We start from the raw sequence: 23,317 nt of genomic DNA on the forward strand, positions 1-23,317 counted from the left end.
AAATATTTTTTTTTTTTAAAGACAACATGTGCGCAAGCAATGCTTTTATCACTTGTTTCTGCTACTTCTTCGCCTGTGTTTTGATCACGAGATTCTGTATCTTTCAGAAGATGTGTAATAGCGCCCCTTACCGTATAACAGTGAAAACATGGAAAGCTGGAAAATTCCATCAATGGCAGGAAAATTAAATAATAACAATTATTATTATTGCTACTATTAATATTAATTTATTAATTACTTAATTTATTCTTAAGGGAATCCATACAAATATAGAAAAATTACATCTCTGAAAATTAATTTGAAATTATTATACTCAGGCTCAAATAATAAACTGCAAAAAGAAAACCTGAGAAACCACCGTAAAATAAAACGACTGTACTGTAAAATAAAACGATAATATAAAATAAAAATACTATTTATTATTATGATTTATATTGATACTCCTATTAAGAAACTCTATTGTTTTGTCAAATAGAAAGGTATTATGAAAAAATATTTTTTTAAAAATCTTATTATTAACATTATTATGAAAACATGAAAAAAACATCTGTTCTGTAAAATAAAAATATATTATTTAAAAAAATGATAATTAATATTGTAATTCTTATTGCTGTTAATAATAATAATTTTGTTGTTTTTGGTAAATCATTTATTAACATGGAAATATGAAAAAAAAAAAAAAAAATCACAACTCTGAACATATATTTACCAAACTCAAATTTGAATAATAAACTGCAATTAAACCTGAATCACCCTATTGTACTGTACAATAAAAAAAATATAATTTATGAAATAATTTTTAAATGTTTTTAATTTGTATTTGTTAAATTCAAAAAATGTATTGCAATAATTTCAGGACGTTTCCTACCTGTGTGTTTGCGGTCAGGCAGGCTGATGCGTCCGTCGGCGATGGAGTCGACCAGATCCTGAAACTCTGCAGGGACCTCGGCCTGCTTCCAGCGCTCATTATCCAACAGCAGACTGCACACACACACATAATGGACCACAGCTGCATGAAGTATTCAGATACTGAAAGATCATTGAAACATCATTAGTTTTGCAGTGGCGACGCAGCTGTACCTGAGTTTAGTCTTGCGCTCCTCGTGGAAGCGCTGCACGAAGCGGTTGGCCTGACTCTGCAGCGCCCCCCTCAGGCTCATGCTGCGCCTGCCGCACAGCTCTTCAGTGTCTTTGACGAACGACTCCACCGCCTGACTCAAACACACGAACTCCGCCGAGCTCAAGCGCTCCAGGGAGCCATCCTGCAGGACCAGATTAAAGGGGTGGTTGATTATAATTTCACTTTTAACTTCAGTTAGTGTGTAATGTTGCTGTTTGAGCATAAACAACATCTGCAAAGTTACGACACTCAAAGTTCAATGCAAAGGGATACTTTAGATAGCTTTTTAAGAACTACAACAAACGGCTGGTAGGAACTACAACAAGCTTCTTCCCGAGTTTGTCAGCAGCTCATTTGCATTTAAAGGGACACACAAAATGGGCAAATAGAGCAAATTTGACAAGCGGATCTGTGTGGTGAAAATGATCAAATGATCTGAATGAGAGCAGAAACTCATTCTGGGGGACATCAGAAACTTATATTACATCTTGTGAAAAGGGGCAGTATAGGCTTTAACATCTGTGTGTTGGACTCGTCGTGTTTAAAGGAATTTAAGGGATTTGAAAGCGGTGAGCAGATAAACCGATCAAACAGGTCCAGGCGTGTCGTGTGTTTACCTTGGCTCGTGTCATGAGCACTTTAACGCAGCGATCGTGGCTGACATCTGACGCCGTGTACAGCAGCTCCTGAACGTTGTTGGCCACTCGACCCAACTCCAGATCAGACGGCATCACGTCCTCACTGCTGCCAGAGAGAAGACTGATATTACCAACACTTTCCCTGCTGATTCATATTGATAGATTGATAATTAAGAATGGATTTTTTGCATTACAGTAATGAGAATTTGGGAGACATTTTGTACAGAATCGTTATAGAAACTATTCTTAAAACAAACAAAACAATTTTGAAGGTCCTAAAATAGGTTTCAATTCCTGTATGCAAAATATTATTTTGAAAAACTATCAAAAATACAGTAAAAACAGTAATATTGTGAAATATTGCAATTAAAAAGGACTGTTTTCTATGTGAATATATTTAAAGTGTAATTTATTCCTGTGATCAAAGCTGAATTTTCAGCATCATTACTCCAGTCTTCAGTGTCACATGATGCTTCATTCTAATATGATGATTTGTTGCTCAAGAAACATTAAATGATAATTATCAATATTTAAAACAATTGTGCTGCTTCATAATTTGTGGAAGCTTCAGGATTCTTTAATGAATACAAAGTTGAAAAACAGCTTCAAACAGTGTGTTGTGTAACTCACATTGCAGCAGCGCCCCCGATGGGCAGGGAGGAGGTAGTGTTGGAGTTGTGTTCCCTGCTGGAGGAAGATTCGGTGGTTGCAGAGGCCGAGTCGCTCCCGCAGGCCTCTGCACGTGTCTGCGCTCTGGCCTGCGCTGTAACGCTGCTGCGCTGCTCCGCTTCATTGAGCGCATCACTGATGAAAAGCCCCTCGTGAGTGAGATACGCAAGCTCCGCCTCCCCCGAATTAAGGGCGGAGCCTCCAGACTCCTCCTCGTCCTCATTGGAATGATTAGTTGCCGAGGTAACCTCTGCTAGCCGACTCCTCTGGCTGCTGTCGAGCACCTCCAGCACGACGTTTCGAATGACGCTGAGCGTGGCCTAAAACAAACACATGTGAGTGTGTGCTGCAGAGGACCACCGCACTACTGAGGGAACTTTTTGACCGGGACACTGAGTGTAAAGTTCAAGTTCAGCCTCCAGTATCTACACGAATTGAAACAATAATTAATGCAGAGATAATGCAGTAAACCTAAAATTAGCTATTTGGCTATTGGTTAACATGAACTAATAGCCTGCGAGGTCTACATTTTAATGAAATTTATGTTTTCTTTGCGATATCATGTTCAAAAGGTGGTTTATGGCACATTTTGCATGTTTTGTCAGAGTTAATTTACCTTGATCCTCTTGAGGAACAGGATGAAGTGTTCAAATATATCCAGCAGCAGATCGAACCACTGATGAAAGGTCATCAAGCGCATCTGTTCATGAAACCTGCATCACAAACACACACAGAGTCAGCTGTGATCAATAGTGCTGTGATGTTCATACTGAGAGGAGGTGAACTCACTTGACAGTGTCCGCATCAATCTCACTGATCTGCGACACTGACTTCACAACACACTGTAGGGAAACAGAAATCATACAAATAAATCATTCACTTTTGTTTTAAAGTGCCCTATTATGCCATTTTAAAGCTTCCTAATTTTGTTTTGGAGTCTCCTACAATAGGTTTACACCATATCAGTCTGTTGTGATTGGTCTACTCTGCTCTGCACTGATTGGTCAGATAGTGTTTGGTCTCTAGTGTTCCGGTTTTGTGTTCCCCATCTATATGCCACACCTGCCGTACGACGTTCTTGGCAGCGCGGATCATCTCGTCACTGTAGATGTCCAGGAAATCCAGCTTCCTCTGTCTCAACAGGCCAAAGACCAGAGACTGCAGACGATCCTGTAATAAACACACAAACTCAGATGTGTAACCACATCACAGGCAAATTCAAACATCACCCATAATACTTGCTGCTGAGATTCTCTTGATTTGATCTCCAATTAAAATAAATCAGATTTCATGAAGGAACTGCTGTCATCGTATATGGTTTTGTTCTTTCATTATTGAAATTAAATGCAATCAGCGGTGTGGTTGGTTCGTTGGCGTGGGATTTAGAGAATGACGTGACCAACCTTTCCTGACGCTGCAGGCTGCTTTGTAACCTGTATGAGAAAATCCCACACTGTAAACCTCAAACCAACATGGGCCCACATCCAACACAAACATGACCCGACTGACGGGGCACAGTCACGTGACCTGGTTTACTGGGCTACATTTATTTCACACCTGGAAACCGCTGTTGTGGTCTGCTTGTGGGACAATCTGACGGTGCCACAACAAGGACATTTATGGTCACGTTCAGTTTCGCATTTGAAATGACACAATTTATGAAACTGCACCAATCCCAACATGCCTGGGTTTTCAATGACAAAAAAAAAAAAAATGTCTTTCAAGTGGTTGATATTTTTATCCTTCTTTTTTTTTTAACATTACCATTCAAATGTTTAGGGTGAGTACGTTTTTTTAAGAAGTTAAAGGAAGCATTATATTGAACAAAAGTGACAGTAAAGACATTTATGATGATACAAAAGATTTCTTTTTCAAATAAATGCTGTTCTTTTGAACGTTCTATACATTAAAGAATCCTGAAATAAACGTATCACGGTTTTCACAAAAATATGAAGCAGCACAACTGTTTTCAACACTGATAATAATCAGAAATGTTTCTTGAACATCAAATCAGCATATTAGAATGATTTCAAAAGGATCAAGAGTGGAGTAATAAAATTTAAGTTAAGTAAAAAATTAAGTTTTATTTTTTCCCAAATTCCATTTTTTCCATTTTAATTTTTCTGGGTTCAGTTTTTTGTGTTTTCATTTTTTTTATTTTTTTTATTAAATTTTAGTAATCAAAAAGCAATAGTCTAATTAATTGAAATCAAGAAACTTATACAATTTAACAACAATTTATTAAAAGTTTAACAAAAAATAAATGTTTAGAGCCCTATGAAATGTTCTAAATTTACCAAATTCTTTGTTTTCTGTTATTTCAAAATTTCTGGATTGCATTATAATGGCTTAATTAAATTTTAATAATCAAAATGCATGTCTAATTAATTGAATTTATAAAAACAATCAATTTTCTGGCATTTCTTTTACTGTATTTTCCTAATGGTACAGCACTTTGGTTCAACGTTGTTTTCAAATGAGCTTTAAATATAAACTTGAGCTTTATTATTACACTGAGTCGTCGCTACATTCTACTGTACAACAGTAATATATTTCTGTCACAATTTCTTCAAATTAAGCTAAACTTTTATTTCAACGGGTTAAGTTTTAAGTTTCTGAAAATCAAGGAACATTCCCCATGAAATGTGAAAGAGGTCTGACCTTCTCCATGACCTGACTGTCCTCCTCAAAGGGTCGATTGAGGTCGCTTTGAGCGTATGTGGAGAAATCAGCCACCATCATCTTATCGATCAACCTCTCCATCTCACAGAGCTGAGAACCCAAATGTCTGCAGAAAGAGAGAGACACAAATGACAAAAATGTCTAAAAGTCCTGCTCCACCTGGCCACATTCTTCTGTCTCGTCAGTGTGTTTCCTTGTAAACGTGTGCGTGTTTGCGCACCTGAAGCTGTGAATTCCCTGCAGTTCCTGCTGCAGCACTTCCTTGGTGGTGGCGATGAGCTCCAGCGCCCCCACGAACTCTGAGGTGGAGAGGAGCAGCTGCACAGTGGGCTGCGTCTGGTGCACGGCGGCCATCAGCTTGAGTTTATTGTGCAGCTTAACGCAGTTGTTGCGGGTCAGAGCGTCCCGCAGCACTCGCAGAGGCCCGCGGCACATCACTCGATCGATGGCGGCGGTGCGGGCGCGCAGCTTGGCCACGGCGTCGGCCGTTTCTCGCATCTGGTCCTGGAGCTCGTGCTGAGATGACATGGCGTGGAAAAAGGCCTCGGAGCGAAGAGAGATCTGCCGAGCGATGCTCACCTCCACCACGTCCAGATAGTGACTCAACTGCAGAAACACAGACAGGTCATGTGTTTACAGATCTTCTGCCTTACTTCATTTGAGTATTTGTTCATTTAAACATTTATATTTTTACTTGTCTTAAATATTTAGGCCTACTTGAAAAACTAGAATTTTTTTTAAATTGAGAAAAATACTCAATTGGCAAATATTTAAATAAACAATATTTATAATAAATATATATATATATGTAAATAAACATTTTGCCTTTAGATGCATAAAAAAATGGTATGGAGAAATTTTCCTGGTATTGGTAGCAGGTTATTACAGTTAAATTAAAACATTAAAATAACATTTGTTACTTAAAAGGTAAACAGAAGGGTAAAAAGGTAACTGAAAAAAAAGTTGGCGAAGCATAATTTCTCACTTTCTTTAGTTTAACCTGAAGTACTAAAATAACTGAAAGTGAAATAAAATGAACACTATATATTTAAAAAAAATAAAAAAGACAAAAAGACAAAAAAAATATTAATTTAACCAAAAATAAATTAATTAATTTAATTTAATTAAAATAAAATAATAATAATAATAATAAAAATGTTGTTTATTTAATTATTTGTCTGTTTTAAATCTTTTTTTATCTTAAATATTTAGGCATACTTGAAAAAAATAGAAGAAAAATATTTACTTAATTTAAAGTTAATGTAAATTATCATTTTGGCTTTAGATGTGGTAAAAAATTTTAATATTTAATAGTAGCAGGATTATTATATTAACTAAAAATAAAACCATAAAAAAAACATTTGTTACTTATATAAATTGTAACTGAAAAAAAAACTTGTTGCCAAAGCATAATTTTCTTTTAGTTTAACTTGAAGCACTAAAATAATTAAAACTAAAACTGAAATAAAAATTATAGACATATTAAAAATATATAAAATAAATTAAAAATGACAAAAACACAACTAAACAACAATGTACTAAATTAAAATGACAAATACAAAAATCAATTATATATATACACACATATATATATATATATATATATATATATATATATATATATATATATATCTGTATCATTCAGATTATTTAATTTTCAGTCAGATATTATTATAGTTTATTTTATTTTTTTATTTTATATATATATATATATATATATATATATATATATATATATATATATATAAAATAAAAAAATAAAATAAACTATAATAGTATCTGAATGATAATGAAATAATGCTGATTAGTACTGATGATGATGACAGGTTGGCACCTTTTCTTGCAGTAACCGTGACGATGCCACATCTCGGCTGTTCTTGCCCCCGGCGACGCTGAAGTGAGACCACGGCAACACGGCATTGAAGGTGGCTGGATCGTTCAGCACAAACTCAGGCTTCATGAAGATCTGAGGGAGAAAGTGAGAGAAGAAAATTAACAGGGTCAAGAAACATTTGCCCTTTTCATACAGAGCGTTTAAAACAGCGGCCTCAGATTCAGAGGAATTTCCCATTCATTTACACCAAAGGGACTTAAAAAAAAATCTCTTCAAGTAACATTTCAAACTTTGATTTGAAACAGTTTGATTCTGAAACATTTCAAACAGTGAAATATTATTACAATTTAAAATAACTGTTTTCTATTGTAATATATTTTAAAATGTAATTTATTCCTGTGATCAAAGCTGAATTTTTACTCCAGTCTTCAGCGTCACATGATCCTTCAGAAATCATTCTAATATGTTGATTTATGATTATCATCAAAGTTGAAGACAGTTGTTCTGCTTCATATTTGTGTGGAAACTATGATACATTGTTTTCATGATTGTTTGTTGAACAGGAAGTTGTTGAACAGGAAGTCCTCACCTTGGGCACCTGCTCCAGTTCAGCTCTGGCTTTATCTGCAGACAAATGAGCCACAGACACACAATATAAAACACTTTCAGTGCAGTTCCTCCACCGTTATACAGCTTTTAAGAGTGTGTTTGTATGCCAGCACAGTGCGGGTCAGTAAGGCTTACCGTGATTATTGGTGATGGTGGGCACCGACAGATCGTCTTTGTTCGGGCAGACGTTCTTACAGCGCTCGTGAATCTTCTCCCTCTGAGAGAGACAGACAAACAGTGAGAGAGCTGCGTGCCAGACCCACCTCCAGCAACCTCTCCAAAACACATCTGGTTTTTCCAATCACAACACTGAGCAGAACCAGCTGACAACTAAAAAAAGAAGATGTTCCTCTGAAGGAAACGCAGAGGGTCGTTCAGCCGGTGGAAAACCAGAGTCACATAACCTTCAGAAAACCACAGAGACAAACAAGCTGCCATCGTCTGGAGCTAAACGTGAGAGATAACACGAAGAACCCAGACAAAAGACATATTTCTGCTTCAAGAGCTGACAGGGAGCAGAACAAGTCCCTCGACGTCTATTAATACACCGTGAGATTAACCACGACACACACATCCCTCCAAACCCCGACAGCGGGATCAAGCCTCACTATTGTAGCATTTATTAACTTTTCAAATTAGCTTCTATTTTTATATTTTCAGTTTTAGCCATTTCATTATGTGCCTTTGTCTTTAAAGGAACACTCCACTTTTTTTGAAAATAGGCTCATTTTCCAACTCCCCTAGAGTTAAACAGTTGATTTTTACCGTTTTCGAATCCATTCAGCCGATCTCCGGTTCTGGCGGTACCACTTTTAGCATAGCTTAGCATAGTTCATTGAATCTGATTTAATACTATTTAATACTTGACTCTTCTGTAGTTAAATCATGTACTAAGACCGACGGAAAATGAAAAGTTGTGATTTTCTAGGCTGATATGTCTAGGAACTATACTCTCATTCAGGCGTAATAATCAAGGAACTTTGCTGCCGTTCCATGGCTGCAGCAGTGCAATGATATTACGCAGCGCCCGTGAGCCCCTGCTTGCACAGGGAACGTGCCTTGCAACCATGGAGACGTTTGTGAGAGACGCTGCGTAATATCATTGCAATGCTGCAGCCATGATACGGCAGCAAAGTTCCTTGATTATTACGCCTGAATGAAAGTATAGTTCCTAGCCATATCAGCCTAGAAAATCGCAACTTTTCATTTTCTGTCGGTCTTTAAGCCCGATGCTAACGGTCTAATCAGATTCAATGAACTATGCTAAGCTATGCTAAAAGTGGTACCGCCAGAACCGGAGATCGGCTGAATGGATTCGAAAACGGTAAAACTCAACTGTTTAACTCTAGGGGAGTTGGAAAATGAGCCTATTTTCAAAAAAAGTGGAGTGTTCCTTTAATAATATTTTCAATAAATTTGAGTTTACGTTTTAGTTTAAGTTTTTTATGCTTCTATATTTAGCCTTATTTTTATTTTAGTTTCAGGCATTTTAGTACTTCAAACGTATTTATTTCAGTTATTTACTGAAATTCAATTTTCTAGTTCTAATTTTCATTTAAGTTTTTTAGTCATCGAATAGTTTATTTAGAGCTTAATTTTAAATTCCAAAAACTGATTTTATTAGTTTTAGTCAATAAAAACAGGACTTATTAGATCCAAATCAGTCAGGATGACAGTTATGATTCAGCAGCTCTCTCTCTCTCAGTCTGTGTGAATAATTGAGATGGTGTGTCACCTGAGCCGTCTCCTGCAGGTAGGAGCTGAAGTGTTCTCGGGTGATGTTGGGCAGGTAGAATGAAGGCATGACGTCGGTCTCGGCGAAGTCCAGGCCCCACGTCTTAGTGAAGAAGTCCGACTCTCTCTTGGCCAGCCTGGGGTCGTTCAGGGCCGCGGGGAGGTTCACTTTAGAGTTATATACAGTCCAGCGATGCTGGTCGGCCACTACGGACGGGCCATCACAGAGGCCACGGCCATCACCTGTACAGAGGAGGATTTTGGGGGTCAGGAGGGTCAATTTAATTTTTTACTTACACTATTTAATGGCCCCTTATAGAGAAAAAAGGTCCTTTAGATTATTAAAATGCTCTTCACACTAAGAAAAAATGGTTCTTTTTATTCACAACCTTTATTTCTACTTCAAAATTCAAAGTTAAGTTGCCATTTTTGTGTAAAATTTACTCGCAATTTCTGAGTGAAAATTGTTTCTACACCAAATTTTTTTCAGTATATCCGGGAGAAATAAGTAAGGAATAATTGACTCCAATCTGTTGAATTTTTATAAAATAATGTGCATTATATGGTGTGCATTATCAATTCTCTATCAATTCTGGAGTCAATTATTCTGCTTATACTACGAGTATTACACCTTGAAACATTGTTCAGATTTCATTGTATTTGATCATCAAAGATCATTGTAGCCAATCACAGACATATCTGTTGAGTGTGTGAACACAATGGCCAATCAGAGGCGTTTACGAATCCGCTCAACAGCGCTCAAAGCGTCACATTTTTACTGGTACTGAAGTCTGTACTTTTGACAACTCTAATCTACATAAATGCCAAATTTCATAAAACATTTCATGTAAGTGGTGTTTTTCAGAGGAAGCGCACAAGATCAAACCCGTTACTGAGATCTCACCGGTGGGCTCCTTAGGGCAGACGTCCGGGAGGGAGCGAGGGGTTCGATAGTGTCTGGGGGCCATTGAAGGGTCCCGGGGCTTCTGGAAGAGCCCATCGCTGGTGCCGCCGCCTCTTCCTCCTCCTCCTCCTCCTCCGCTGGACTGAGGTATGGGATTGGAGGACATCACTACGGATCCCTCACATATGAGGCTGACTGAAAGAAGAGCGCAAGGACAACATCAACATCCTGTCAGCACAGGAAATACCCGTCTTTTAGGGGAAATCAATGACAAAACAAACAAAAAACCTATTCAGATTGATTATATTAAATGTATTGCCATATCAGCTTCACAGGCTATTACATGGCAGATAAAGATTCAACATTCAACAATATAATAAATAAAACACTGTATAAAATTCAACTTTTGTTAAACAATATGCATCTGTAAAAGATCATTCAAATGTAGTAGTGCTAAAAATCCCCACACTGGGTATAAAAACAAGTGAGTCAGAGTGAAAAACACAGAGAGGAAGATGAATTCAGACGCACACAAACACACACACACACACACAAAAAAAACATCCTGCAGCTTTGTGTGCAGCCATCTGAGTCTTTCCTACTCATCGCAGCATGTTTAATCAGATGTTCAGACCGCATCTCACACCTGAGTGAGCAGATGGAGAGAAAACGGCAGAATGAGAGTCTGGACTCTGATCCAGGGCTAGTGAAGGAGCAAAAGAGCTGAACTCAAGCGTTCGTGAGCAGCGGATCAAAAGCACGCCACACGTGCCGGCTCTCTAGTCATTCAGAATGAGAAACGAAAGCGCTGAGGTTTCACTCCAACACGCCGTGTGGTTTGACTTCAGCTGCTGTCGAGTCAGAGAGCAGGAAGACCTGTCAAACTCTGCAGTGTTACTGACTCAAAACTGACGAGCACTGCTGCGAGAAAACCTTACATTAATGGATGTTCATTCAGTACAACACTCAAAATCACTCTGAAACCTGACAATTGACATTACGATTATTAATTACAATTATCGCAATTTGCATTTGAATAGCTTTAAACCATTGTTTGCCATATTAGTTTATGAAAATATATATTTTTATAAGAAAATATATCGCTGAAAACACTCTTCCTTAAAACTTTTAATTACTTTCCTATAGCATTAAGCTTCAAATGTCAACTATACATTGGTTTGGTTTCTTCTATAAATAGAAAAAGTAAAAATATGCATTGTATTATAATGTCATACTAAAAATAAAATTAAAAACAATGGGGGAAAAACCTTAAGATAACCTGTAAAAAGAAAAAAAAAACATCTTAAGCATGCTGAACAATGTAAATGGACTTTTTTTTGTAATTGCGCCTTTGAAAGATTATGTAATTGTGGCATCAAAATCAAAAATAATATAAAACTATGTGCAAAGAATTTTTTTTTTTAAATTTGCATTGTTTTTTTGCGTTATGTTTATAATAACTGAGCAAAATTTGCTACAAATTCTCATTAGCATTATGTTTTGAATTTGTGTTAAATGTCACCTGGATATGTACGCTAAATTAACTGATTAATGTCACATTTGTTGTACTTATTTTTAGCACTTTTCACAATACAAAGCAGCTTCACAGAAAACACGTTTCTAATGAAGAGGGAATCTATAATCACATAAAATCAGTGTTGGGTAAGTTACTCGAAAAAAGTAATGAATTACGAGCTACTAATTACATCTTCAACGTTAGATTACTCTAATGTTGCTCTAATGTAAACTATTGGATTACTAATTACTTTACAAATCCAAAATCAACCTCGAACAATACAAGGATAGACACAAAACTGCTCTTTTAATACTCTCAAAAAACAATATACAACTGCATAAACTATTCTTGAACTGACCAAAGGGAGTAAAGGGAGAAGTTTACATTAAAAACATACATTTTAACATTAAATTTTGGTGTTAAATCCACTATTATTTAATATATAGAATTGTTGTATAGTCTATAGAGTATTTAATGCAATTACATCAGATGTAACTAATTAAATTGCAGACAATTTAAGAGTAATCATATATATATATAAAATGTACCAGACATATACAAATAATCAAAGGCCAATGCCCAAACATACATAGATAAAAATATTGATATATTGAATAATTAATGATTTTTAAAAGGTAAGACAGGACACGTGACAGATGTGGTCAGCTGAGAGCTGATCAAATCAAATAGTCAATCATTAACTCACGTTTAAACAACTATCTAACCAATATTTAAATAACTATACATTCATTATATATATTATTATGAGCAATTACAGACGTCTAATTACCTAGAAAGGTATGATTGACAGCTCAACCCTATTCATTATCTTCGTTTAGTCGCAACAAAAGGCGCTTTAGCGTCAACCTGCTTGAATGTATGAATGTCTATAATATTAAAAATATAATTATCATTAAAAAAATTACCTGTGAGGAGCAAAACAAATCACCTGAGCGCTACTGACGCTTTAACTGATACACGTACGCTTAAATAAGCATTTTAAAAGCACATATGCGTATTTTATGCTTGTTTTACAGTAAATTGAGTTTGTTATTGTGTGTCACACGGAATGAGCTGCTGCTAGCGCGAGCGCTAATCATCATAAACATCCGCTTCAGCGCCATTAAAGCGCGTCGCGTTCACTCATAACACTGCGAGCGTGTCTGCGATGGCGAGTACCTGTTATATGAAATAAAGCAGCTCCTGGAGATCATAATATCGTCAGATCCCGCTCACATCTTCACAGACGGACTCATATCGCACACTCAACGGTCCGCCGGTCACCGGCCCATAATGCACTACGCGTGCAACGCAGACACTTCCGGTTTACAAGTTGTCAACGCGTACAAAACTAATCTCACTCCGTCATACAATAAATCAGTTTATCCCCAAACGTTTGCAAAAAAAATGTGTTCTTTTGGTTTATAGTTATTTATTACTATTCGTTGCAAAACTTTACATTCATAAATGTACATTTTAAAAAAATTACGTTAATTTTCTGTTTTCAACAAAGATTGATATATCTGAATTCTTTAAAGTTGCTTGTAAAACTCTTCTGTGGTTTAAAACTTGACTTTAATGCATTGAAACCCTCGTATAATATCTTGTTTATTGTATTTTTTGCATGTAAATGCTGTTCTTTGGTGCAAAATAGTAATTCGTTCTGATTTCTTTTCATTCATTTCTTTGTTCTTTAATTTTTTCTGTCGTTCATTCATTTTTTTATTATTTATTATGTCTTTCTTTCTGTTTGTTCATTCATTTATTCAGTTTTCTTTCTATATCACATCTGTCTGACCATTTTAAAGGATTAGTTCACTTTCAAATTAAATTTTCGTGATAATTTACTCACCCCCATGTCATCCAAGATGTCCATGTCTTTCTTTCTTCAGTCGAAAAGAAATTAAGGTTTTTGAGGAAAACACTCCAGGATTTTTCTCCATATAGTGGACTTCAATGGCCTCCAAACGGTTGAAGGTCAAAATTACAGTTTCAGTGCAGCTTCAAAGGGCTTTAAACAATACCAGACGAGAAATAAGGGTCTTATCTAGCGAAACGATCGGTCATTTTTGAAAAAAACAAAAAATATAAATATTTTTATATATATATATATATATATATATATATATATATATATATATATATATACTCATCTTGAACTAGCTCTCTTCTTCTTCTCTATTAGAATTCCGGCAGTGTAGACGCTGCTAAGTGTATTACTGCCCTCTACAGGTCAAAGTTTGAGCTAGTTCAAGATGAGCATTTATGGTTAAAGTGTATATAATTTTTTTTTTTTTTTTTTTTGAAAATGGCCGATCGTTTCTCTAGATAAGACCCTTATTCCTCATCTGGTATCGTTTAAAGCTCTTTGAAGCTGCAATGAAACTGTAATTTTGACCTTCAACTGTTTGGGCTCCATTGAAGTCCACTATATGGAGAAAAATCCTGGAATGTTTCTAAAAAACCTTAATTTCTTTTTGACTGAAGGAAGAAAGACATGAACATCTTGGATGACATGGGGGGTGAGTAAATTATCAGGAAAATTTAATTTGAAAGTGAACTAATCCTTTAAAATGTTAAATACAGGTGGAAAAGTGCTCTTTATTGAAATATGAGCTATTACCTTTATTCTTTAAGAATGATACAAAAACATTTCTGAGAAAATGCAACAACGACACAGTTTTAATATATATATATATATACATTATAACATTACATAACCTCATTTCAAACTCGATGATGAAAATCATTGGCATTTTTCGAGGTGATAATCTGTTGCATTTTGAAACAACAAGCACAAATGAAAGGAAAACAATTGAGAAAACAGGTTTACACACCCACTGAAGTGTATTCATACAGATTCATAACAGGTAAAGAATGTTAAGGTCGGAAACTGAACTTGAGCTAGTCTTTTCTTCTCTATTGTGATGTATATTCAAGTGAAACGTCTTCACAAACAAGAACAAATGTAGGGCGGGGCTTGATTTTTTGGATGGTTGTGGTTTGCTATTGGTGAAGCTCATGTGATTGACAGGTTGCCCCACCCCCCTTACACCAATAAACATTATTTACATCATTATTCTGAATGAAAAATCATTCAGAATAAATACTGTGATTTTTCATAAAAAAATGATTGATTTTGATTTCAACTTTAATGTTAATTTTTGCAGCTCAAGCACAGTGACTTTCAACAGAAAACTACTGAATGTACGACGGGCTTCGCTCCGTCCAGTCAGACAGCTGGCAGTGCAGAGAACAGATGGCTTGTGGGAAAATCAGAGAGCTGAATATGCGTTGGCAGTTTGGCACGAAAGAGTCTTAAAAACACAAGCACACACACTCAGTCCAGCGGCCCCTGAAAGATCAGTCTCACGACCTTGGTCTCGCGAGCGAGTGGCCTCATGCAGAACGGACAGGCGGGATAAAAGCCGTGAGATCCGTGCGGCAGCAGTAGTTTGCTCCAGAACGCTGCCGTCCGTTCCGAACACACGTGTCCGCAGGGGTTGAAGGCGTGCGTCGGAGGCGCGCCGTCCAGATATAAGCCTGACTCGCGGCCCAGCTTGAGCGGCACGTACAAACCGCGAGTGCGGCACAGCGGACACTCTCTCTCGCCCTCCCTCAGCGGCTCCTGCTCCGTCTCCTCTTTCGCCTCGGACTCGTCGTCCTCCTCCTCGGTCGAGCCCTCTTTCGTGACCCTGCGGCGCCCCTTCCAGGCGTGGTATCCATGCACGTGTCCGCAGTGCAGGTAGGCCCAGGGCTGGTCTTCGTGGGCCGTGCCTCTGAAGGAGCGATCTAAGCTGGGGAAGGCCAGCGTTCGGAGGCCCACGGGACACTGCGGCCGCGCCGCGTTCAGCTCCCGCCGCAGCACCTCCAGGTGTTTGAGGGTGGGCGTGCGGGACAGGCCTTCTGCGGAACGCCACAGGAGAGTCGCACCGCACAGATCGATTAACGTGCCGTCTGTCAACTCCTGAGACTCGTTTTCAACCTAGAGACAGAGAAAGAAATAAAATGTTGATTTGAACAATCCATGAACATTAGGTATTAAACTCCTGAAGTTTGTTTTGGTTAAACATCATGGAAAAATAAAGTATAGCTGGAGAATCTTTTAAGGTGTTTAGGAAAGTGCCCATGTTTTAAATAATTAATATTTCATATATTTTATACTTTTATATAAAAAAATTGTTATGAAAGATTTATTAATCTGTGTGTGTATGTGTATGTGTGTATATATATATATATATATATATATATATATATATATATATATATATATATATATATATATAGATAGATACCAAATGTATTATGATATGTTAAATATTGATATATTTATTTACATATATTGATAAATATTTAATGGAAAAATATATAATAAATATAATATAAAATAATCATAAAATTAATATAAAAATTATAAAAAAAAAAAAAAAAAAAATATATATATATATATATATATACACACGGGATAAAAAATATTTAATGGAAAAAATATATCACATATAATATGTAAAATATTTATATATTTATATACATATTTTTGAAAAATATTTAATGAAAAAATATATATCAAATATAAAATAAAAAAGTACTAAATAGGATAAAAATAAAAAATATAATATAAAAATCATATAATATTATATTTATTATAAAATAAGCTATAATATTTATTATAAATATTATAATATATATAATATATATATATATATACACACACATGCATAAAAAATATAAACAATTTAAATAAATATATATAAACACACACAGAATAATATAATATATAAAATATAAAAAAATATATATAATGAAAAATATTTAATAAAAAAGATATAATACATCGAATATATTATAATATATTAAATATTAATATATTAATATATAATTTTAATTTAATAAACATTTTTGTAACTATATTCATCTATATTAATTTGCCATATATTTTATATTTTCAGGTGCTTATTATCCATTGACAAAGATGGCATGGGAAAATAGGCACTTCTGTTAAAAATCTAATCAGAATAATCATAAAATGGTCAGATATCATAGATTAATGTGCCTGCCTAATCGAATGGTTTCTTTCAGAGGAGTTAAGAAAAGGTCAATCTGCACTGACTCAAACCGCCCACTAGATGACGCTCTTATTCATGCATTAATCCACATACTCTTCAAACATGATCGCTCAGGTCTGCAGTGAGTCAGAAAACATACAGTGAGCCCATACAGAGTCATAATGGAACAAATCCAAACCACATCCACTATTTAGAGAGCACAAAATAACCAGCGAAACCTCCCAGCATCACCTCGGGTCTGCCGTCTCAGCCCGGCCACACAAATCCAGACACAGACACACAAAACACGCCTACCACGTATGTACAGATGAGTTTACACAGGTGCAAATACTGCATTTCCACAATTCACAGCACAAAAGTATACTTAACATAACAAGGAGAGCTCACAAAAACTGTGGATAGATGCCACAATGCACACAAAAAAAATTCTAAAAACATGCCATTTAAGTAAAATGTAATGTTTTATTTCTTTCTTTGATTTTTGGGTGAATTAATCATTTGTTTGTGAGATTCAACTTCCAACAAGACCCATCATGAGCTATAACACTGTGCCCAACAGATACTGAGAAATAGACGAACTAAGAGATTTTCAGGATTGCAGTTGTTTACCACCGTTTGCCATTTCATAACGTCTCATTTTCACACACTGTGCATCCAGAAAAAAAGCTGCATGGCGAGGTTACGGACAGGACTTCTGACACCATGGAGACCAGATTTAACAACACAACAAACTTTCCAGTTGGACAGGAGTCATATCACGCACAACAGCGCACAAACACAAACACACAGGACACGACACAAGCTTTATGCTCATTTAGTCTCTGTGGGCGATCACTGATTGAAAAGATACAAATATACAAATTTTGTTCACACTGCAAAACTGCATAACACTTCTGGTGTGTGTGTGTGTGTGTGAGATTCCAGATAAGGACGGTGGGAATTTTGTTGTCATGGTGATGTTAGCTGGATGTTTGAGTAACACAACAAGGAAATCTTACCCTACTGTTTATCTGTGCATCACCAAAATGTCGCTATGGTGAAGTTTTGACCTGGTTTTGGAGTATGCCTCAGTGATTCTCGGCCCTCGCTTTGGTTGTGAGTTTAATGAGAAAGTCTATTAATTAATGTTTGGTTACATTTGAGTAACTCTCACCAGTTTGCCGGATTTCTGAGCTGACCGCGTCTCTCTCAGCGTGAAGACGTTTCCACAGACCGAGATCTCTCTCCAGGCGCCCGGTTTGGACTCGCAGGTGAAGCCGTGGCGCGGTCGCATCACCAGCACGCCGTTCGTGGTCAGTCCGTCCATCTGACTGTCAGCGCACCACCATTTCGCCGCTTTCTCCTGAGGACAGAGGAAAAACAGGTTCATTCATTCATGTATTCATTCTGATTCATTCATTCAGTCACTTCCTTCACTGATTCATTCACTCGCTTCCTTCACTGATTCATTCACTCGCTTCCTTCACTGATTCATTCACTCGCTTCCTTCACTGATTCATTCACTCGCTTCATTCACTGATTCATTCATTCACTCACTTCATTCACTGATTCACTTACTTCATTCACTGATTCATTCATTCAGTCACTTCATTTACTGATTCATTCAGTCACTTCATTCACGGATTCATTCATTCACTCGCTCCATTCACCGATTCATTCATTCACTCACTTCATTCACTGATTCATTCATTCAGTCACTTCATTTACTGATTCATTCATTCACTCACTTCATTCACGGATTCACTTCATTCACTGATTCATTCATTCACTCGCTTCATTCACTGATTCATTCATTCACTGATTCACTTCATTCACTGATTCATTCACTCACTTCATTCACTGATTCACTTACTTCATTCACTGATTCATTCATTCACTCGCTTCATTCACTGATTCATTCATTCACTGATTCACTTCATTCACGGATTCATTCATTTGCTCACTTCATTTACTGATTTGTTTATTCAGTCACTTTATTCATTGATTCATTAATTACCCCACTTCATTCACTGATTAATTAATTTGCTCAATTCATTCACTGATTAATTCATTTGCTCAATTCATTCTCTGATTCATTCATTTGTTTACTTCATTAACTGATTCATTCATTCGCCCACTTCATTCTCTGACTCTGTCGTTCGCTCACTTCATTCTCTGACTAATTCGCTCACTTCATCCATTGATTCATTAATTCACCAACTTCATTCTCTGATTCAGACGGTCACTCCATTTACTGATTCATTTATTAAGTCAATTTAATCACTGATTCATTCATTTGCTCACTTCATTCTCTGATTCATTCATTTACCTCATTCACTGATTCATTCTTTCGCCCACTTCATTCTCTGATTCATTCGCTCAGTTCATCCATTGATTCATTCATTCACCAACTTCATTCTCTGATTCAGACGGTCACTCCATTTACTGATTCATTCATTAAGTCAATTGAATCACTGATTCATTCATTCACTTAATTCTCTGATTTATTCATTTTATTTACCTCATTCACTTACATTTGCTCACTTCATTCTCTGATTCATTCAATTGTATATTTCATTCACTGATTCATTCATTCACTCACTTCATTCACTAATTTATTCATTCACCCACTTCATTTTCTGATTCATTCACTCACTTCATTTACTGATTCACTAATTCGCTCACTTCATTCACTGATTCATGCATTCGCTCACTTAATTCTCTGATTTATTCATTTTATTTACCTCATTCACTTACTCATTCATTTGCTCACTTCATTCTCTGATTCAATCAATTGTATATTTCATTCACTGATTCATTCATTCACTCACTTCATTCACTAATTTATTCATTCACCCACTTCATTTTCTGATTCATTCACTCACTTCATTTACTGATTCACTAATTCGCTCACTTCATTCACTGATTCATGCATTCGCTCACTTCATTCTCTGATTTATTCATTTGCTCACTTTATTTACTGATTCATTCATTCACACACACAGACTACAGTTCAAAAGTTTGGAGTCAGTAAAAAAATTTGACCCAAACTAATGAACGGTAGTGTTGATCATTCACTTCATGAATTGTTCACTCACTCACTTGTTAATTTTCAGCCTCTCCAGGATCAGTGATAGGAGAACACATGAATGCATCGTGGAACGGACGGATGGATGGATGAGTGTGAAAGACTGTTAGAGAGGAGAGAGTGTGTTTGACCCACCCCCAGGAAGATGCTTTTGGACGAATCGAAGCCGGCGGCGTAGATGCTCGCAGTGTAGGGTGGGGCTCGCTGACACACGATCCGACACGCGAATCGCGATATGGTGCTCTGAGACGACAGCGTGTCGCTGTTACCATGAAAACCGGGTGCCATGTCCATCACCACAAAATCAATGGGGCTTTCAGTGGACCGGCCGATCTGGAAAAGAAAGACGTTTTTATAGGGTTAGTGCATTGATGAAGGAGAAATCACACACGGAGCAAAATATCAATGACAGATACGAGCAACTTTCACTAGTTTAATGGATGCAAATCAGGTAACGGCACAAATCCACCCAGAAAACGAACCTGAAACATGTCAGTGGTGCTGTCGTGAGTGTACTCCACCACTACCGTCTGCGCCCGGGACAGCGTGTACGACACACTGTGCTGACCTTTGTTGCTGATGGCCTGCAGAAACACCAAAACCCTTTGGTTAGTTCATTTCAATTACATCAGTGAAGTCAGGATACGGCTCACTGATCAGATTCACAACATGCAGGAGCAACAAATGACAGTAAAGCATGAGGATAAAATAAATATGTTGCATGCTACATGAATTAAATGCAACATGCTTTAGATGCACATGTAAAAGTGAAGAATGATAAGTAAAACAGCTCACATTTAAACACTCGGCTTGTGCAGAAGCCCTTAAAAATCCAATGTGACACATATAAATGAGCAATAAAGTTTTAAAGACATATAAAAATGATTATCGGGAAAATGGGCGTGTACCTTGGCGGTCTGTGGACTGCATGTGCTGTGGACGGTGCTGGGTTTGACTCCATTGGCTTTGGGCCTCTTAAACAGAGCAAAACGGCTTCTCCTCCTGCCCCGGTCTCCGTTCGGTAGGGAGCCGTTGTAGCTGTGCAGAAAACAAAAACATTGATCCACCATCTTGCATTAGTTGCATTTACTTTAAGCAAAAATGCAAGCCTTACCCAAGGATGATGAGCTCTCCGTATTTGATGGGTTTAGAAGAGCTCAGCAGCTCCTGCTCGGGGGCCAACATCGCTCAAAGACTTCCTCTGAAATATTTCAGCTTTTTGTCTTTTGATCTTTGATCTAACTTCCTCAGTGCTCCACCATCACAGCCTCACCAGAAGACATCTGCAAAGACACGAAAACACAAAAAAGCAGGTTATGTTAATCTGTGTCCCTAAACGAATGACTAAGCAACAGATGCCTCTGATGATTCACGGTTTAAGTTTGTTCTCTGAACACATGCCTTTTAAAGTAGCACAAAATCTAATGCCTCAAGTGTTAGTCTTATTCCCACCTGTAAGGAGGTGCCACTGAGACTATACTGCACCAAAGCAGAGCAAAAAACAATAAAAATCCGAGAAACAAGCAAACATTATAGAAAGAGAATATAAACAAGAAGTCAAATAGCACACAAGTAAATAATGTGGTCTTCAAATATGAAGCAGGAGGTCTTCCACAAATATCGCTGAGATGGTTTCACTTCCTCTCAGTGTGGGTTGGCATCAGTGTTGTTTTGCTCCGTCAGGGTCAAGCGGTCATGAAAAGTCAGTCAACGCTGGCACGCGATAAAAACCACAAACATAAAAATAGCAGGCGACAGACATCCCTGTTTCCGACACAAAAACATCAACTCTTACAGCCACAAATGACAGTGCTAGTGCAAAACAAGTAAGTGCAAAACACAAACTCTAACATAAACGCAAATCAAGTAACAAATAAAACAGGTGGTTGGCAAAACAAACAAACAAACAAACACCAGTGTAAACAGAACTATAAAACAACCATGAATAAATGTTTAAACCAACACACACACACACACGCACAATTTCTCAGCAATTGCTAAGCAACAAACAAACAAAACATAAATAAACATGCAAAGCGACACACACACAAGCACAAATCAACAAACACAAGTGCAATGCAACAAACCAAACCAAAGAAAACAAAGAAATGCGCTAAGCAGCAAAGTGCAAAGCAAAAAATTAAACAAACATACATGAAAATGTACGCATGCACAAATTAACCTAACAAACAAACACAATTTCTAATCAAACATCAAACACACACACACACACCATCACAACTCAACAAACTACAAAGCAACAAATGAAAACAAACAAACATAAAAATGTAACAGTACAAACTAACCAACCAACAAACAAACACAATTCCAAATCAACATGAACACCACAACAAAACAACAAGTACAAATCCACAAACTTAAATAAGCTATAAAAACAAAAAAGACACACAAAGTGCCCTATTTGAACGATTTAGGTGCATGGTCTGAAGGCGCAGGTGCACTTAGGGCGTGTCCGGATCTTCTTCAGTGATTTTTAACCGCAATTTGCATCCTTTGGGCCCTATCATACACCCAGTGCAATGCAATATTTTTTTTTTTTTTGGTCACTTAAAGGTTCAATATGTAATATTTTTGCAGTAAAATATCCAAAAAACACTAGGCCAGTGTTATATATTTTGTTCACTAGAGTACTTACAATATCCCAAATGTTTCCAACTATTTTTAAATCGTGAGAAAATTGCAGTTTTAACCAAGGTTCTGGGACGTGTGAGGGTTTTATTTTGTAGAAACCATGGAAACACCAAAGACGCTTTAATATATTACACGTTTTAATAGACATAATTATTTGTATTAACAGTAATACATAATTTTCTCCATCATACTATACGTTTTAAAATTAATTGCATGCCATTTATCAACACATACCATGCAGCATTTAATATGATATTCTTAAATCGATCTATCTTACTGCAGTGTGCAACAGTGTCTTACAGCAGCCACCGAGCGAACGCTCAGAATAACGTTATACATCATTTTCAACACACTCAAATGTAATATGATATGATATAATATGATAAACAGAGCTGTGTTACCTCATACGCTTGACCGGAAAAGCAGAAGAGGCGACTGTGTCATAATAAAAGTCCCGCTGCTCGTGAGGCGTGTGTTGCGCAATCGCTCCAGCGGCCTCGTTCAACTCCCACAACACTCAGTCCTGCTCTGCTTCATACTAAATAACCTCATCCATTAACATGATTTGTTCCCGAGTCCTATCCCTATTCTTTTGCACCGGCCGTTGAGGTGGAGACCACATTTCCCAAGATTCTCTGAAACTTGGCGTCATCAAGCTACGCCTTTGTTTTGAATAGGCTTCTAGCGACCTCTAGCGGCCAAAATTAATACATATTGTACCTTTAAAGAGTGTACATTCTGCTTGTTACACACACAGGGACGCGCAGCAGCAAACAAACATGCCAAATATTAAAAATAAAAAGATTACAATGTGAAAGATTATTAT

The 23,317-nt window shown here is 36.8% G+C and overlaps 2 protein-coding genes across 10 annotated transcripts in view; both read right to left on the minus strand.

Annotated features, from left to right (window-relative positions):
• Window positions 1-13,023, minus strand: part of vps54 (VPS54 subunit of GARP complex) — an 18,174-nt gene extending 5,151 nt beyond the window's left edge. The window contains exons 1-16 of one of the 4 annotated variants that reach the window (XM_067404042.1): window positions 12,886-13,023; window positions 10,191-10,385; window positions 9,288-9,529; window positions 7,688-7,769; window positions 7,533-7,567; window positions 6,944-7,075; window positions 5,330-5,715; window positions 5,089-5,215; window positions 3,831-3,860; window positions 3,490-3,597; window positions 3,217-3,269; window positions 3,044-3,140; window positions 2,389-2,747; window positions 1,738-1,861; window positions 1,081-1,262; window positions 869-981 (exon numbers count right to left, since the gene is read on the minus strand). In XM_067404042.1, coding sequence (XP_067260143.1) covers window positions 869-981; window positions 1,081-1,262; window positions 1,738-1,861; window positions 2,389-2,747; window positions 3,044-3,140; window positions 3,217-3,269; window positions 3,490-3,597; window positions 3,831-3,860; window positions 5,089-5,215; window positions 5,330-5,715; window positions 6,944-7,075; window positions 7,533-7,567; window positions 7,688-7,769; window positions 9,288-9,529; window positions 10,191-10,356 — 2,236 coding nt within the window. In that variant the 5' untranslated portion in view covers window positions 10,357-10,385; window positions 12,886-13,023. Of the gene's footprint in view, window positions 1-868; window positions 982-1,080; window positions 1,263-1,737; window positions 1,865-2,388; window positions 2,748-3,043; window positions 3,141-3,216; window positions 3,270-3,489; window positions 3,598-3,830; window positions 3,861-5,088; window positions 5,216-5,329; window positions 5,716-6,943; window positions 7,076-7,532; window positions 7,568-7,687; window positions 7,770-9,287; window positions 9,530-10,190; window positions 10,386-12,885 lie in introns of all 4 variants that reach the window. The other 3 variants (XM_067404041.1, XM_067404044.1, XM_067404043.1) reach the window with 3 other exon arrangements.
• A 1,376-nt stretch (window positions 13,024-14,399) lies between these two features.
• The window catches only part of peli1a (pellino E3 ubiquitin protein ligase 1a), a 30,722-nt gene continuing 21,804 nt past the window's right edge, over window positions 14,400-23,317 (minus strand). For 3 of the 6 annotated variants that reach the window (XM_067404722.1, XM_067404725.1, XM_067404720.1), the window contains exons 2-7: window positions 20,954-21,122; window positions 20,748-20,877; window positions 20,322-20,423; window positions 19,975-20,172; window positions 17,926-18,114; window positions 14,400-15,691 (exon numbers count right to left, since the gene is read on the minus strand). In XM_067404722.1, coding sequence (XP_067260823.1) covers window positions 15,047-15,691; window positions 17,926-18,114; window positions 19,975-20,172; window positions 20,322-20,423; window positions 20,748-20,877; window positions 20,954-21,024 — 1,335 coding nt within the window. In that variant the 5' untranslated portion in view covers window positions 21,025-21,122 and the 3' untranslated portion in view covers window positions 14,400-15,046. Of the gene's footprint in view, window positions 15,692-17,925; window positions 18,115-19,974; window positions 20,173-20,321; window positions 20,424-20,747; window positions 20,878-20,953; window positions 21,123-21,240; window positions 22,755-23,317 lie in introns of those variants that run through there. The other 3 variants (XM_067404726.1, XM_067404721.1, XM_067404724.1) reach the window with 3 other exon arrangements.

The sequence above is a fragment of the Chanodichthys erythropterus genome, chromosome 12, assembly GCF_024489055.1.
Source record: "Chanodichthys erythropterus isolate Z2021 chromosome 12, ASM2448905v1, whole genome shotgun sequence".
Taxonomy (NCBI): domain Eukaryota; kingdom Metazoa; phylum Chordata; class Actinopteri; order Cypriniformes; family Xenocyprididae; genus Chanodichthys; species Chanodichthys erythropterus.